Source organism: Typopeltis vanoorti, chromosome 9 (assembly GCF_054136105.1).
Source record: "Typopeltis vanoorti isolate ZY-2024b chromosome 9, IOZ_Tvanoo_1.0, whole genome shotgun sequence".
NCBI classification, from domain to species: domain Eukaryota; kingdom Metazoa; phylum Arthropoda; class Arachnida; order Uropygi; family Thelyphonidae; genus Typopeltis; species Typopeltis vanoorti.
In genome coordinates, this window is record NC_143557.1 from 140,752,501 (window position 1) to 140,771,290 (window position 18,790).

Here is an 18,790-nt window from a genome sequence, read left to right on the forward strand (position 1 = left end):
CAATTTACGAAACGTTTACAGATTTAGGAACAGTTCCCGTAACTAAATCGCCTAACTTAGCCCATGAAAAAAAAAAATCTTGCGTTTCAATGAATTTCTTTCTTTTTTTTATTTTAGTCTATTCGCAAAAATTCGTTTCTAACCATGCAGGATTAGAAGCGCTTAACTCCAGGAAGTCACTATTATATAAAGATGATATCCATCTCTCTCTCTCTCTCTCTCTCTCTCTCTCTGTCTGTCTGGTACAATGGGAAAATGACAGTATACGAGCTCTTCGATTGTAAAATACCTGAGTTCTATTCTAGTCATGCAGGGGCACGCTAAGGGTATTTGCTGCCCAGGCGCAAATTTTATCGGCCACCCCTAATACTGCATTGTATAATCCAAATTAGATATTAGCTACATAAAATGCCGCCCTATCAATGTTGTCGCCCGGGTGCGGTGCACCCCTTACACCCTCGGGTTGGCGCCTGATCGTGACGCCTGAAATCCTTACATGGGCTCCTTCAATTGTGGATATGTTGTAGACCACATCATAGTGTTGTCTACAACTCATCTGTGATCCATTGTCAAGTCGTAACAATTTTTCTGTATGCGATAAACTTCAGATTAGCTGCGTACTAACTCGCCCAAATCCCTTAACACCAAATCCCACAAGTTAACAACACTCATTGTATAAACTGCATCATATTGCTTTCCTAACTTCAGAGTTTGAAACTCGGAATTTGAACTGAGGGTTAATTCCATATTCAGACCCCCTATGCAGCCTAGCTTATTTAAACTAGGCTGCATAGGGGGTCTGAATTGGCCTACATACACTGGACACCAGTGTATGTAGGCTAATAAGAGGCCTACATACACTGGTGTCCAAAATCTAAGGATGAACACTATCTCTAAATATTGCAACCGCAAATTCAGACGAATGAACTTGAGGAAATTTGTAAAACTGGCGATTTCGAGGAGAAAGCGGATTCAAATTTTTTAATGGCGCACAAATAAGTCACGTGAAAGCACGCAACAGGATAAAAGGCAAAAGGCTGTGCTAAGGGAACTATGATTAAAGAATAATAATGAATAACGTTACAAACCTGGATGTCACGTAATGTCTCAAAGACATCATCTAGGATTTCACTCAAGGAAGAGTTTTTCGAAAGATTGAAGAAGGCCGCAGTGTTACTGATATTGCCAGTGTGGAAACTCACGTAGCGTTGTGTCAAGGCTCTGGGCAGCGTTTCAAACCAATGGAATGTCTTTCAGACGTGTGCTTAGGGGTCGCCTTCGCTCTACCACGTTGAATGAAGACAGAGTTTAGGTTATAACAGAAAAATGTAATCGACGCACCAGAGCAGGTCACACTACAAGTCGGCTCCATTCAAGCACAGGTACACGGATATTTCGACAAACTGTGGCAAGATCTCTGCTAAAAAATAGGCCTATAGGTCCGAAGGACTGTAGTCTATGTCCCTAGCTCATCGTAGAGTACGTTTTCAGTGGTATTGTATCCATGAAAACAAAACAAGACAGAAGGCTAATATAAATTTTACATGTGAGAGTAGTTTTAGTCTTTCCTCGATTCTAGTTAACATTTGATTTGGAGTGAAAGTGTATTAAATCGTGAAAACACATTAAATCCCCTTGAAATCCCCCTCAGAAAACATACAAGGCCTTATCCTTGTTCTTAAGGAGGAGTGAACAGTTTGCTTCAAGAACTACTGAATCAATTGGTGCTAGCATGGTACGACTTTGAAAGAGCTGCATCGCAGTACTGGGCGGACAAATTCCAAATGAAATGTCTCTGCATAATTTTCTGTAAGTACTGTACATTAATATATATATATATATATATATATATCCTTCCCATAAGTAATATGCTGATATCTGTCAGATTGACAATTCCCAATCCAATACCTTAAATCTGTTCTATACCATTAGCTGTTCCAGTTCAGTTAATAGCTGGTCGTGTATCAATCAATCAAATGTGTTTGCTAAATCTAAAGCATACCACAGAGTGTGGATAACTTCCCTGTCGGTTGAACTTGGATCTTGTAATATGTAAATAGCTTGATACACGACTTCCTTCTAAAAACTTGTTTAAAGTAATAAATGCTGCTATTATCAATCCAGACTTGGATATCAAACCTTCAAACATCATCCTCTCAAACTGTTTAAACACAATTCCAGAGGTATTTAAAGTGTTTCACTAATTCACACACACACACACACACACACACACACACACACACACACACACACACACACACACACACACACACACACACACACACACACACACTTGGTCGCTCGAAGTTTGACTTAAATTCAAGTCTAGTCACCGACTGGAAGAACTTTTTCTAAGCCTTTCTTCGACCGATTCCCGAGTTAGTCGATCTCTGGCACGAGCAATCGGGTTTTTCACCACGTAAACTCAAGAAAATCGACCGCAGTACCCATATTATTTCAGACAGTGCCATATCTTGTTAGAGTTAGGTACCAAGAAATGGCAGCACTTGTTTGGCAGCCTCTTCATCGATGGCTGGTACAATTAGTGATAGACATGGGGAAGCTATCTCTGATTGGCTACTGGTGGAGATTGAACTGCCCACTCAGTATCCAAAAGCTAGATAGGGTATAAAGGCCTCGCCTAATCCCTATAAGGGAATAAAAGCCGTTAGCTGATATTTTTTTTTTACTTCCTTTATCAGGAGAGACAATTTTACCATCTTCTCACAACATTGAGAATCACTCCATTAAAAACGGTATGTCTTGCATTTGTCAGTGGAACATTCCCTTACTACATGAAGTGATTCTCCCAACTGCCTTGGAAACGAAGCATGTTTACTAATATTATTTACCTCACCATCAATCCCTTCTTCTCCAATGCTTCTGCATTTCAGACCAGAATGAATGAAGTTAAGAGTATCAAATACTTTAATGAACTATTCATTAAACAATTAAACCCATCGACATTGCTCTTTTCATCAACCAACTATCTTACCAAAACAATTCTTTTTTTTACTGGGTTCATACTGAAAGAGAGAGAGTTCGTGTTTTTTTATCTGAGTGTCATATTTCTGCTGACCACTGTTGTTGCCCTCATGAGATGTGTAAGTTCTTCTCCTTTAGACCTAAAGGAGATTCACCTAATCCCTTTTGAAGATCTGAAAAGAAGTTAGCACCCATAAGAATCACCAGTCTTAAGTTCTATATACAACCAACCATCACAGCAGAGTTCTAAAATTGTTCAAAACCACTTTTAAGTTAGTGAGTGTGCGCATGAGATGATTATGTAATGGTCACGTTCATCAAATGGAGAGAGATCCAATTCCCCATTTGCGGCAATGTCCTGTAAAGAAATCAACAAGGCTAAGGAAATGAAGTCCCTAAAGGAGATACACCTACTCACAATGTCAATCATTTAACTGATAAATAACCTGAAATATTAGTAAATTAAAGCTTTTCAGGCGAGATAGAGCTTGAGAGTACGGCAGGCAATTGTTGCCACCTCATAGTGCTAAATCCAAATCCACTTATAGTAATGATTACAACAGTGTGAGATCTACAGTCCATTATCGAGATTAGGGATTGAAAATCTGCGCTTCTGGGTGGCAAAATCCCACTTACATGCGTCAAACGGAGAGTATCTCGGAAAATGGTCGAAGGCAACTAGAATCGAACTTACAAATATCTGATTATTAATGGTTTATCGCTATGGATGCAAACGTCATTTCCACATGGTGGCTACAAAGACATTTTTATCTACGAAAGATTAAATACGAAATATTAAAGATATTAATGACTGCTAAGAAGAGACATAGCACAGAGCAATGCAGTACGAGACACGTCGGAAAGACAATGATAGAAATTTATGATGTATCCAGGTTGGCTAACGGAACATAGGAATGATAGGAGTAATACTCTGTAATCTTTTCTTCAGTGCCTGCTCTAGGGGCTCTGGTGCCCCGATGCAAATTTAAGTTGAGCGCCCTTTACCGTTTTTAAAAAATGTAGTTAAAATTTAAATGTTACAAACTCAAAACACATATATTTTTATGTAACACTGTACAGTTCGAAATATAGATATATTAACAGCACAGTAAAAATCGCAAAACATGCAAAAATGCAAACAGAATTACACATACATAAGTTGCCGATTATTGGGTTGTAAGCTATTTTAACTAGAGATGTACAAACCAGAAAAATTGCACAATGATAAGAATAATTTAATTTTCAGTGGAAAAAGAAATGTATGAAAACGTTAAATTATTTAAAAGTTTACTTTTCTTGATTTTATGGAAACAAATCATCCAAAATTTAACTTGTTTCTAGTTTCTCGCAGATATCACCTTCTATTGCGATCATTGATAGTCCAACCAGTCTTTCCTGTGGAAATACCAGATCTTAGATATGTTTTAATTAGTTCCCGTCTTCAAAATGATCGTTCACCCACTTCCTACTGAAACTGGAAGTGTCAAAAATAATCGAGGCGAAATTATTAAAATAATAAAGCTGCTATCAAAATTATTTGCAATATTTTCAGTGGGTCTAAGCTGTCATTATGTATGATATCCTTTAGAATTTGTATTTCATTATACAATTAGGTGACACAAATATCCTTTTCTTCACCATCAGTTAGCCCAACTTGTAAATCATCACAGTATTTTCTTAAGCTGTCCTCATCTATATGAGAAATTTCCTTGAAACAGGATAAAAACTGAAATATGTTAAAGTGACTGTCAATGGATCAAACCTTTCCACCAAAGAGTACTGTTCACAATTGGAAACAACTTAGCACTTAGTCCGAACACTTATAACAGAACAATCTTTTCTTACGTCTGCGTAATGTATTGCTTTTGAACTCAGAAGAAATTTCTTAATTTAATGCTAACTCTTTTGCCGATCCAAGTACAGCATTAAATTTTCCACCGATCTCAATGCTTCAGTAAAGTCGATTACATTATTTAAGGTGTTTATAGACTTAAATTTGTGCTTGGATTTTGAAGCATTTTACACAATACATTGATCATGCACAAAATTCGGTAGAATTTTGTGCAGGACACATATAAGTGAACACAAAAATCAATAATCGTTAATTTTCAAAGTTCCCGAGTTAGTCGATCTCTGGCACGGGCAAGCAGGTTTTTCCTCCCGGAAACTCGGGTTTTTCGTCCTGTAAACTCAAAAAAATCGACCGTAGAACCCACATTATTTCAGACATTAAATATATTGTGTTAGGGTTAGGGACCACGAGATGGCGGCACATTTGAGCCGTCTCTCTTCACTGCGTATCGCTTAATTAGTGATAGCTTTGGGCCATCTGTCTCTGATTGGGTACCAGTGGAGATTGAACTGCCCACTCAGTCTCCAAAAGTTAGATAGGGCTAAATGGCCTCGCCTACTCCGTATACGGGAATAAAAAGGCGTTAGCTGATTTTTTTTTTTTATGTTTTGGTTTCATATTTTGTATTATTGTCGATTTGAATATTATCATAAATTTCCACAAATCTCCACAATAAATTTCCACAAGTCAAATCTCCAGTATTATATCAAAGTGAACGAAGAGCATCAAGCTTCGCTTCTCATTTAGCATTTGAAAAAGTTTTATGTGCAATTTTGTAGTTTTTCAGTACATCCTGTCGTTTAGTAAAAAAAAAAAAAAAAATCAGCTGACGCCTTTTTGTTCCAGTATAGGGAGTAATTATAATTATAATAATTATATTATATTGTATTATAATTATAATAATTAAAATAATAATTATAATAATTAAAATAATAATTATAATAATATTATAATTATAATCGTCCAGATAAAGCTTCCTCCCGTCATGACGGGAGGAACTTTTATCTGGATGATTTTCAATCGAAGGTGAGTTAGCCGATCTCATACGGAGCTAGCAGGGTTTTTCTCCCGGAAACTCGGGTTTTTCATCCCGAATACAGACAAATCGGCCCTTCAGAACACACACAATTTACAAGCAAAAAATACTAGTGGTGGTGGTGGGCGGTAGATGGCGTTGATGGAGATGATTCATAGTAGAGGTTTGGTGCAGTAGTTGAGACAGCTGTAGGTGTTCTCCCGCGATGAGTCTTCGGACTCCTTGGAGGTGTTAGGAATAATGATAATATTATTATTAATAATTCAGTCACATATTCTCCAATTTATGCAACAGTCTACCATGCTGTATTCTGTCAAAAGCCTTAGCAAAATCGAAAAATGTTATGGTTATCCGTTTCCCTTGTCTAGTTCAATGGTAACGTTGCTATAGAATGTTACTATTTTGTATAACATTCTATAACAATGTTATAGAATGTTACCAGTTGCGAAAACATCACCTTCCCTTAATAAATCCATGTTGCTCATTGGAAAGTAGAGATTCACTGTCATCCGATTTCTGATTCCGAGCCCTAACCAACTTTTCCAAAATCTTCACCACCATCACTCCTGAGATACTAATTGTTCGATGGATGGGTACATCAGTCCTTGCACACCCTTGTGCAAGAGGATTTCCATACATTTTTTCCTCTCTTGTAGAATCTTCTCTATTCTGAGATTCAAATTATATAGCATAGTTAAAGGAAAAGGCAATTCAGCTGAACATTCTTTTACCACACGTGCTGATATCCCATCAGTCCGTATTGATAAATTGTTATTCAGCTTGTGCAACGGCTCTAATACCTCGTCCTCATACACATGAGTTTATTCTTTCAGTGAAGAGTTTGCAGTAAACTCCATGTTGCATACGCCAGGTTGGTAATGTTTAGCAAAATTGTTACTTATTAATTGAACAATAACTTCTGCATCAGTAACTGCATATCATCTGTATTTCATCTGTATTCATTAGGGTTAATCTTTCATATTCATTCTGTGTTTTACTTACGTCATAACGATAGAATTCATTTGGGTTGCTTTTAACTTGCAGAGACAGTTTCTTTTGGGATTCAGACTTAGCTTTCAATAAAACAGTTCTGGCTTCTCTGACCTGTTGACTATATAATTATCTTAACTGACACCATGCTAGATACACACGGTATTCCTTACCACATCATCATATTCTTACGTATCTCTAGCTTAGATTACACATTCATTTGTCTCCTATCCTGTTTATTCTTCGAACTCTGGACATATTGTGTTATCTCCTCATTTAAGTATTTTTTTTTTCAACACTTCTCACGCACTGTCGACATCCTTCCCATCCAGCAACTGATACATGGTACAGAACCAAGCGTACTCCTCAGGTACGCTTGGTTCTTACTAACTTTTTAATAATTTCCTACTTTGTAGTTCGCCAAGTGACCTTTTCTGAATGAAGAATTTCTTAATTTGGCCACCTCCCAAGTGAGTAGCAACTGGAGGCAGAATAGTGACGTCGTTCACTGAAACCTTTTCTGAAACTATAATCCGATCTAACACTCCTTGACATCGATTTCTTTCTGTCACATGTTGCTAGCGGAAGTTGCCTTGCAACAACTCAGCAAATTCAGTTTCATTCTTCTCATGCGATTCGACGTTCGGAATTAAAGTCCCCCATTATGATAAGTCAACTTCATTCATTTGACTAATCATAAAAGTTTTAAGTTATATTAATTATCATAGTGTACGTTAACCGTATTACTGTTCACCTTAACAAGAGGTGCTATGGTAACGAATACACCGAAGGCATACAAATCACACACTTTCCATGCAGTACATGAATATTTATGCTTATCAATGTGTGTTAAATTACTCGTAACAATTTACGTCGTTTTTTTTTTTTTTTTTCAGATCTAACCATGTCGCTGTTAATATGGATAAAATACATCACTCCTCTACACTTCGTATCCATCATATATTTCAATGTAATATCAATGGCATTACAATTTTAATATGCACTTCGCATCCATCATAACCTGAACGGCATATATACGTCTTGGCCGGTTGGGTGGTTCTTTGTCAATTGAATGGCTTGTGTTTCTTTAGTTTCATTCGGTGAGTTAACATCTGCTCTCAGTGTTGTATACTGAGAGTGACGTTTTTTGCTTCATCTACCATTCCATTGACCAATAGAAATTGAATGGACATTTCATATTGAACAAATTCGCAGTTATTCATATTAAAAAAAAACAAAAATAAAGCGCGAAAGTATAAACAGTTTATTGTTTCACTTACAACTGGTTTCTGAGAAGCGATCACTGCTACAATGGAATCGGGAAAGTGTTTGTATTCGTTTTGTCAAAAACATTTCATGAAACACATTCTATGTAGAAAAGCCAATTCTTCATGGAAGGTTTGTATCGTGGTAACACTGATAATTACTGGCCACACATTCCGCAATAATGATCTGAAGTCCATACACCAACTGCTTGGTATTTGGACTACAAATCAGCCACCCACCTGCGGTTCCCCTGACGTCGTGTATAGATCGTGCAATACACTCCGCGAGCACCTCGCCATCATCCTCACCCCACTACCTCAAAGCGGAGATGCACGTGCCCCCTCTCTCACTACCTCTTTCTGTACACTTCGTCTCCCAATGTAGGACCCATAAGAGGATGAACCACCATTGCAGGCTACTTGTGCCCTTCTACAGCCTTACTACTCTCAGCAACCCAAGGATTAATATCAACTTAAAAGTACGCGCCATTGAATTCGAGCATGTAGTGTCACTTAGCAGCACCGAATTTCTTCATGGAGTGTTATTTAGAGCACTCTTTTGATTATGATGCAATAATTGTTGCTACAAGTTTCTCTGTTCAACAATTAAATTTCCAGTGAAATTTCGATTTACCAGAAATCGAAACTTTTCATACTTTCATTGTGATGTCACTTTGGCTTTTTTGCGTACTGTAATAATACTTCTTGTGGACTGGAATTTTTCTGATGGGATGGGATCTACACTTTTAATTTACAGCTGGACCTTTTATAAAATGCTAATATAAAAATCCAGTCTTTGAACACCCTAGCTTTACTTCATAATTTCTAAGATGCAGATACCAGAATTATATAATTCAAAGTTTCAATATAATTGCTAACACTATAATGTTGCACATGATTTTAGGAGGAATAATGTTTACCAGACTGACATAGAAGCATCGATAATTAGAAGTCCATACATATGGATTGAAGTATCGGAGAGAAAGAGATTTATTAACCAAATCACTTTCCTCTGGATAGTGTGATTTATATAATAATAATAATAATAATAATAATAATAATAATAATAATAATAATAATAATAATAATAATAATAATAATAATAATAATAATAATAATAATAATAATAATAATAATAATATAACACTTTTTATTCCCTGATTGGGAGTAGGCTAGGCCTTTAACCCATAACCAGCTTTTGGAAGCTGAGTGGGTAGTTCAATCTCCACCGTTAGCCAATCAGAGATAGCTAGTTCATGTTTAATGACCAATTATAGGCAGCCACCAATGAAGAGACCAGCACACAAGTGCTGCCATCTCTTGGTACCTAACCCTGAGTGGATATGTTGCTGTCTGAAATAATGTGGGTTCTACGGTCGATTTTCTTGGATTTCCGGGAGAAAATATCCGCTTTCCTGCTACAGAGATCCATTACCTCTGAAACTGGTCGAAGAAAGACTTAGAAAATGTTCCTTCAGTTGGCGACTAGATGAACTTATAAATCTATATTCGTGCGGCCTACGTAGATGATGAAAGCGCGATTTCCACTGAGCTACACGGGAATTTAAGTGATTTACATATCATATAAAGAGGAATGCTGATAGAACAGAGTCCTATGGTACTACTGCATTGCTGAAATGAGTCGAAAAAACAGCGTCATTCGCCATGATTGCAGTGAATGGTCAAAGAGAAATCTCCTTATCTAAGTACAGAAGGAGGAAAGCAGATATATTAGAAGAAATTAGATTCATGCAACAACGTCCATGAAGTATGGAGTAATTACTTTGAAAAATTGCTAAATAAAACAATCAGTGACAGCACAGTGAATAAAAATACACTGACCAGGCATGCAATCAGGAATACATATCCAAACTTGAAGTAGAAAAAGCCAACAAAAGACTGAAATGTGAAAAAACAGCTGCAGTAGATCATATTCGAACAGAAATTATTATTATTATTATTATTATTATTATTATTATTATTATTATTATTATTATTATTATTATTATTATTATTATTATTTGACACCTCCAGGGAGTCCAAAGATTCATCGAGGGAGAGTGTGCCAACAGCATCGAACGACGATTAGTCCCCTTCCAACTAGTAACAATGCTGAAGTATGGAGGTATAAAAGTGTTATAGTGGTTGCACTGCATAGTTCAGAAGGCCTGGACAGAGGAACGAATTCCAGATGATTGGAGCAAGGCTGCCATAGTGCCCATGTATAAAAAGGGAAATAAAACTGAATGTGAGAATTACAGATGTATTTCATTACTTAATGTTCCTAAAAAGATTTATGCAGGTATACTTGAGAGAAGGATTGTGGAAGAGGGAGCTTAGTGCAGAACAAGTTGCAGTAAGAGCAAATAGAGGCTGTCAGGATCAGATTTTCACTTTACGACAAATAGTTGAGAAATCATGGGAATATAACAAAAATCTGTATTTAAGTTTTGCGGATCTGGAAAAGGCATATGACAAGGCCAAGAGAGAAGCTATTGAAAACACTAGAGAGGTATGGTGTAAATGAAGCATTATACCAAGTAATACTTATTATTATTATTATTCCTGACACCTCCAAGGAGTCCGAGGACTCATCGTGGGAGGACACCTACAACCGTCTCAACTGATACAACTGTCTCAACCACTACACCGAACCTCTACTACGAATCGTCTCCATCAACACCATCTACCGCCCATTTCCACCACCACCAAAACTGGTATTCTGTCTGTAAATTGCGTATGTTCTGAAGGGCCGATTTGTCTGTATGCGGGATGAAAAACCAGAGTTTCCGGGTGAAAAAACCCTGCTACCCCCGTATGAGATAGGCTAACTCACCTTCGATTGAAATCGTCCAGATAAAGATTCCTCCCGTCGCGACGAGAATCGAACTTAGGCATATTCCAATCGAAGGGCGTAATGTACTGTCGTTCTTCCAATTGCGCTACGGAGGCGCTTACTCTTACTTAGTCTTTGAGCTGTAAGGGAGAAGTTAAAATAGAAGGAAGTACAGGAAGGTGGTTTAATGTTAAATCTGGTGTCAAACAAAGATGTATGTTATCCCCTCTGTTATTTATTTTATTATATGGATCACATTATGAAGGAAAGTGGTATTAATCTGATATCAAAATTAAGTATCTTAATCTGGGCTCTTTGCTTTATGCAGATGATGTTATACTTCTAAATAAATCCGCTACATGTCTGCAAGATTCCGCGACTAAATTGAATAACTGTTGTAATATATATGGTATGAAGGTCAGCAATAACAAGACAAAGACAATGAAAATAGGCAGAATCATTGAAAATTTCAACTGCATTGTGAATGGAGAACCTATAGAACAAGTAAAACATTTCAGCTACTTAGGCACGATTTTTACTGAAGATGGTAAATTAAATATAGAAATAGACAACAGAAACAGCAAAGCTGGTATGGTTGGAAGTCAATTGAATAAATTCATATGGAATAAGAGAGAAATTAGTGGGAACACTAAATTAGCTTTATACAAGACAGTGTTCAAACCAGTTTTAACTTATGGATCTGAGAGCTGGGTTAGAAGTAAAACACTTGACCAAAGACTAGATACCACAGATATGAGAGTCCTGAGAATGATTAGTGGCATGAACAGATGGCATCAATGGCAATATCATATTAAAAATGAGGATATTAGGAAAGAACTTGGCATTGTCAGCATCCAGGAATGCGTTAGCAGAGCTAATCTCAGGTGGTATGGTCACTTAAACAGAATGGGCGAGGAACGATTAGCAAAACAAGTGTTCTCTGCCAGGTTAGCAAGGAAAAGACTCAGAGGAAGACAACAAGCAAAAAGTGCCTTAGAAGATAGAAATATAAGATCTGATAATTTTAGAGTCTTGACAGATAACCGATTGATTAGTTAATTGTAGAAAAAAGAAGTTAGTAATGATGTAAAATTTTCATGTAGGACTATCATATCCTTTTCCCCCCCGTTGAGAGTAAATTTCAGGAACATGATGATGACGAAAATGATGAGTTTCATACAAGGCAGCCAATAGTGTTTGAAAGACAAGGAACGTCTCAAGAAATAGGTAAGTGAAGTGAGGATGAATTAAAGCCAGTCCTCTGAGCTGAGGATTCTGCTTTCCCCAGCAGATTTTTCCTGGTCGTTCAAGGATTTCAGAATTCTGTCTTTCAGAAATAGCAAAATCCCAAACATTTGAGGAACTCAAACAAAACTTTTAAGTTCTCTTGGGGCTGTTTTACTATGCAGTATGCAGGAGGATACTGTTGGGATTAATGCGGTAATCCGGTTATAAGGCACCTAGATATTCAGCTTGATATTCCGTTTTCAATTTGAGGAAAACACATCTCTCCCTTGAAAATCAAGAAATTATCTCTTATGTAAGCTTGTGTAGCTCAGTGGGTGTGGCGTTTGCATACCACAGCGCTTGACCGCACGAAGTAAGACTTGCTTTCGAATCTAGTAGACGAATAGAGGAAATTTTTCTAATCCTTATTTCGACCGGTTCCCGAGTTAGTCGACGTCTTGCACTAGCAAGTGAGATTTTTCTCCGGGAAATTCGGGTGTTTTGTCCCGTTAACTTAACAAAATCGACCGTAGAACTGACACTCTTTCAGACATTAAATATATTGTGTTATGGTTAGCGACCACGAGATGGTGGCACTTGTTGAGCTGTCTCTTCACTGCATGCCACATAATTAGTGAAGGCCATTTATCTCTGATTGGCTGCCAGTAGAGATTGAACTGCCCACTCAGTCTCCAAGTTAGGGCTAACACGGCCTCGCCTACTCCCTAAACGAGAATAAAAGACGTTGTCCGATTTATTATTATTTTTATTTTTTATCTGATTTGCCCATTGTTTTAATTTATTGCAAAAACTCTTCTTAAAGTAACCCAATAAATAGTATAAAACAGAAAAAATTTCTGTATGTTGGAATTGTATATTGGCATTAAAATTTCAAATGTTTTCGTACGTAAGTGACGATATCGTTGCAATATTTCTCATCTTACATATTGTTTTGCTATATTTCATATATGACAACAAAAAGAAATTAGGGATTTGCTCTACCAACTCTGCATGAATGATAATAGCGCTCGACAACAAACGTCTTTTCTTCCATGGTCAACACCACTGTTGCAGTTAAATGTAATGGTGTAGACTCTACACGTGCTCCTCTATTAATGTCATGCAGTCGAACGGCACATCTCATTATGCGTGTGTTTGTCGAAGATCAATACTTTATTATTTATTATTATTTATTATTATTATTATTTATTTATTTATTTTTGCACCATACCGTACAAATCTTTGCCATCTGGTTCTATCTCTGGCCATTTCTGTCATCTCTATCTGAAACTCAAAATGGTGACGTTTCCTTCAAACACTGCAACCAACTTCTTTTTGATCTGCTCTTAGTCATCTTCTACCAATGATCCCATTCAAGACTATATTTGGTAATCTTTGAAAGGATGGAAGGTGTCCAAACCATCTTAATTACTGTTTTAATTACTGTTTAGGAATTATAACTATGATATCTTCTCTGTAGTTTAATTAGTTTTTTTTTTCTAGCTGTGTTCTCACCACTGAGACTTTTTTGTTGTTTAGTCTGTATTTGACTGTTGCTGTGTTCTTGAAGTTGTGAGTACACTACTACAGATATCACATAAAACTTCATATATTTCATATTTCATGACAAAATGTGGAGAAAGTACGAATTTTTAATTCGTACTTTCGAAAAAACAAAATATGAATTATTATCCCAGTGTTTGTTACAGAATATTTGTGCTAGGCCGCCCGAAGATAGACTTATAGTTCAAGTCTAGTCGTCGACTGGAGGAAGTTAATATAGTATGCCCACAGATTCGAGACCCTTCGACACTTCTGCGCATGTCAACAGGAGAAGAATCCATTCCGATAATAGGGTAATCAGTGCGTATTGTGGGATGAATTGTTTATTGTTACACGTCTGAAAATTAATTTATCTTTTATGATCATTGCAGTTAACTATGTTGCTTGTATAACAGTTGAAAACTTTTACCTATGAAGCACGTGATTTCGAGTGTTGGCTACCAATTCGTGCGTCCTTCATTTCTTTCTTTCCTTGAATACTATTCTTGGCAAGTCGCCAAGCAGAGATCTACAAAGAGTGGGTGAACTATATAAGTCTTTCTTCGACCGGTTCCTGAGTTAGTCGATCACTGGCACGGGCAAGCAGATTTTTTCTCCCAGAAACTCGGGTTTTTCGTCCCTCAAAGCTGAAGAAATTCAGACAGTAATGTGTATGTGTGTGTGTGTGTGTGTGTGTGTGTGTGTGTGTGTGTGCGTGTGTGCGTGCGTGCGTGTGTGTGCGTGCGTATGCGCGCGCGCGAATATCTCAGTCATAGATTTCGTAGCTTCCTAACACAGCAAAAAAATCCAATAAATAATAATTAAACACATGTGAGAGTCCGTTTTTTGAGAGTTCTTTCAAAACCGCCTCCGCAGCTTTTACACATGCTTTGTTGCTGTAGAAATGGCGGCCTCTTAGTGGTTTCTTGAGCTGAGGAAACAGCCAGAAATCGCACGGTGCGAGATCAGAACTGTATGGAGGGTGTGGTAGGATATCTGTGTTGATCTTCTGCAAAGCGTCCACTACACAGCCAGCAATGTGTAGCCTTGCATTATCGTGGTGCAATAAGAAGCCATTCTTCAGCAATGGACGCTTCCTTTTGACGTGCTTGATGATAATCGCTGCTGTGTTGATCATTGTCTCTGTGATGGACGTTGAAGGTCTTCCCTCACGTTCAAGATCTTCCACATTTTGCCTTCCTTCGTTAAAAGTTTTATGTCAGCGAAAAACACTTGCGCTCGGCGTTGCTTCATCGCGGAAAGCTTCGCGTATCTTGTTAAAAGTGTCCGATGCCGATTTTTGCAAACGCACACAAAATTTAATCGCATAATGCTGTTCCAAGGACGCTTCAATGTCGAAGACTGGTAGCGCCTGGTAGGCGCGCCGAAACCAGCTTACGTTTAGTCACGTGACACTCTGGCACATCAGCCCGTATATGCCATCTATCAAACTCTTTTGTTAATACAGACAGCAACATTTCTTTATTCCACAGAAATTAATATTGTGATAAGTGGTTTCGCCACAGCAAAATTAGTCTTATTACTTATTGAACAGTCCACGTATCGTATGTAATCAAACGTATGTAATAACGTATGTAACAAAAGTTAATCAAATGTATGTAACAACTGTAACAAAAGTATGCAATATAGAGTGATTATATCCATTGATATTGTATATATAGAGTGTAAAATTGCAAAGAAACATCTGTAATAATCATCATTATGAATATTATAATAATACACGTTGTAAACAGTTATTGTTATTATTATTATTTTAAAAAAAACTTTATGTACGAGAAAGTATTTGTTATGCATAATTGTCTTCATATAATGTATGTAATTTATCTGAGAAATAATAAAATGTTAAAAAAAAAATAAACAAAAATTATTAAATTGTTTGAAATTTATGATTTTATATATATTCGGCTATCCAACGTTTTCTATTTTTTGCAAGTTTAGGAAAAAAAGCTCCAGCTATCTATAAAAATATATTTTGTATGTACTTGTATATGATTATTTATTACATTTCAAGATTTTTTTAATGCATATTATTAATTTACTTCCGTTTTTATTAGAATTTCTCTTATTCTCCGATCGCTCTTTCGAGGCCAGCAATACTCTTTCGTATAGCCAGGTCAATAATAATATTACATAACTAGTAGGAACCATTTTGATCACGTTTTATTGTGAAATATAAGTAAGACATTTTAAATAGCACAGCCTACTTCGTTAAAGTTTTTTTCCCTTTAAAGCAAAGAACGTATTTCGATGTATATTAGATGTGGATTTTTATATTTCAAAAACATCGTAAGGAAGTCATACTCTGTTCCAAAAGAATATACATTTTATAATATTTCATTGTTTGAAATGGAATGTAAAAATCAGACTACTCTAAATTAAAAAATAAATAAAAATAAAAATCCAGTCCAGATTTTTGTACAGAACAATTTACCAATAACATAAGAACTTGAAGATGCACTATAAAGAACAACAAATATGGCGATCATATCCATGTAGCACTTGCCTATTTTTGTTGAAACTGTAGCCAGAAACCACAAGATAAAATTCAGAACAAAATATATATGGTTATTTCTTCCTAGACGATCACCGTATTGATAAATAACAAAAGTATAATTTTGTTTTCAGATAGTGCAATTTTTTTTTTTTTTTGGCTAGATGGGTGAAGCAAGAATGCTTTTCATATTCCTCGTTATCTGTAGAGGACAATGTAAAGACAGGAGACAGGGTGTTATTGGGCTATGAGCTCTGATCATGGCAGGAAGGTAACAGCAATAGCCGAGCCTCAGTTAGAACTTCATTGGTTACAGCATTGCTATCCATTACCCACCCTGGGCCGATTTCAGTCGCCTCGTACGACATGCATGCTACAGTGGGGCTATTCTTATCCCAGCCACCACACGGGGAAGGTTCAGATAGTGCAGTCATTTCCATTTAAATTTACCTATAATTAGTACATTGAATAATAATAGGTGTTTATAAAAAGTTTGAAATGTTTTGAAAATTATTCTTTTTTTTTTTTTTTCATTCTTTTAAGTTTTATATTTAAGTCTTTTACTATATTTTTATTTTTATAAGAAAAAGTTTAATTTAAATAAATATCTGTTGAGTGCATACTTGTATTATTTATATATTAGTATATTATCCTTCTAGTATATTAAAATATACTAGGCGGATTTAGACAAAACCAACAAACGAATGTTATTCCTAACTATATTCTTCAAAGGCTTACGAGTATTTGGTAGCTTTTTTTTTTTTTTTACTTTTTGTTTCAAAAGGCACATTTCGTTTCATGTTTGGTGACGTAAAACCAAATATATAAGTACAGTAATACCCCGATTAACACTCAGGATGCGTTCCTAGAAGGCAACGCGCTAAACGAAACAGCGTTAAACGGGTTCATTTTAACACATAGTAAATAGGGATAGAGGAACACGTGACCAAGATTAAACAATGTTTTACTTTAATTTTAGGTTATTTTTATATTAACTTTCCTTTCATGGCTCTTGGTGTTTTGGAATGATGCACAAGCAACTGTTTTAATTTGAAATTACCATTGGCTAACGTTACCGCCCAGAAGAAGGGTTAAACGGTCTTTTGCAGCTCTGAATCATGGTGCTCGCTTTTGTTTGCTTTGGCATTCTCTTCCAGAAAAGTCCAGTTTCATCAACATTAAAAACTAGTTCGGGAGGATAATTTCCTCTTTCAATTATGGCTCTTAAAGTTGATGGAAAGGCTGAAGCAGCTTCAGTATCTGCACTAGCCGCGAGTCCGGTATTCGGATGTTGTAGATGTTGCTTCTTCTTTCAAATCTATCGAACTAACCTCTGCTAGCTGCGAAGTTTTCGTTCGTATCCTCTCTTTGTTTTGAATATGATTAAAAATACTTCTGGCCCTTTCCATGATTATTGTCTGACTTAATGGCATGTTGCGTTCGGTTTCATCATCAATCCAAATGGAAAGACGTTTCTCAATTTCCTCTAAAACATTGCTTCTAGATTGGGTTACCTTTGTTGCCGAAGATGTTGTGGTTGTGGTTATTGAACACTTCATTTTGTCTTTGTTTTCTGAAATCGTTCGTATAGTAGACAGATGTAAAGTGACTCCAATGTCAACTTGACGTTCACCTTTTTCTAATCGCCTCCACACCTGCATTTGAATGTAGAGCGAAATGCTTTTTCGTATCAATTTTGTTTTGTTTTAATCTTTTGCTAATTGGCTCGGGTTCGGGAATAATCGTATTATATACGAATCAAGGGAAATAGCGATAAATTGAATCAGCTTAAATTTAGCGCTTTTTTAGGCTTCGAGTAGAACTGCGTTATATCGAATCATGGAATTTTTAGATTTTTTTTAGGGTTCGACAGAAACTGCGTTACAACGAATCAGCGTTAATCGGGGTAGTGTTAAACAGGATCCTACTGTACACATTATATTTGTCGATCTAGTTGGCCGAGAAGTTAGCATTTCTGCTCTCTAACAAAGGTCGCGGATTAAAATTCCGCTGTGGGCATGGATGTTTGTGATTGTCTTCAAGTCAAGATCTTGGTATAATAATCAAACAGAAATAAGTATATCGTTTTACATAAAAGAAAAATTATTTTATGTATGATGGTAATTAGATTTGTATTTGTTTATGTCTGGTTTCTGGTATAAATCCTTTTTTTTTTCTCTACAGCAAAACGTTTTTTTTTTTTTCCTCACAACCCTTAGCTTATTTCACAACCAAAAGGAACTCCCGTTTAGAAAAGCTTCTGTTATGGAAACCGTAAATAAGTATGGAACCTGATTAATCCTCTAATTAACGGCAAGCGTTTTCCATGAGTGAAGGCCAGTCAGGTTTTATTCCGCAGTTAAACGTAGATAATTTTGCAGTCGCTGTAATTCTTTGTTTTAGCTCTTCGGTAACTTCAGCAATTGTTTTGTTGGCCAGATTATATGTGTTAATCAGTTTGTTTTTGATGTTATTATTTTTCAGCCGTCCTTTAAAACTCTTTAAGTTGCTTAGATCAGCTCGAAGTTTGTTGATCTTTCGTTCT

General features: G+C 36.4%; 1 protein-coding gene across 1 annotated transcript; it reads right to left on the reverse strand.

Moving 5' to 3' along the window:
* Window positions 1-17,510: 17,510 nt before the first annotated feature.
* Window positions 17,511-17,906, reverse strand: LOC150103632 (putative CENPB DNA-binding domain-containing protein 1). The gene has a single exon (XM_090398499.1). The coding sequence runs from the start codon at window positions 17,904-17,906 to the stop codon at window positions 17,511-17,513; it is 396 nt and encodes a 131-aa protein (XP_090254625.1).
* Window positions 17,907-18,790: the final 884 nt, after the last annotated feature.

Coding starts and splice junctions, on each gene's coding strand:
- LOC150103632 (XM_090398499.1), bottom strand. CDS start 17,906: ATGCAGGTGTGGAGGCGATTAGAAAAAGGTGAACGTCAAGTTGACATT.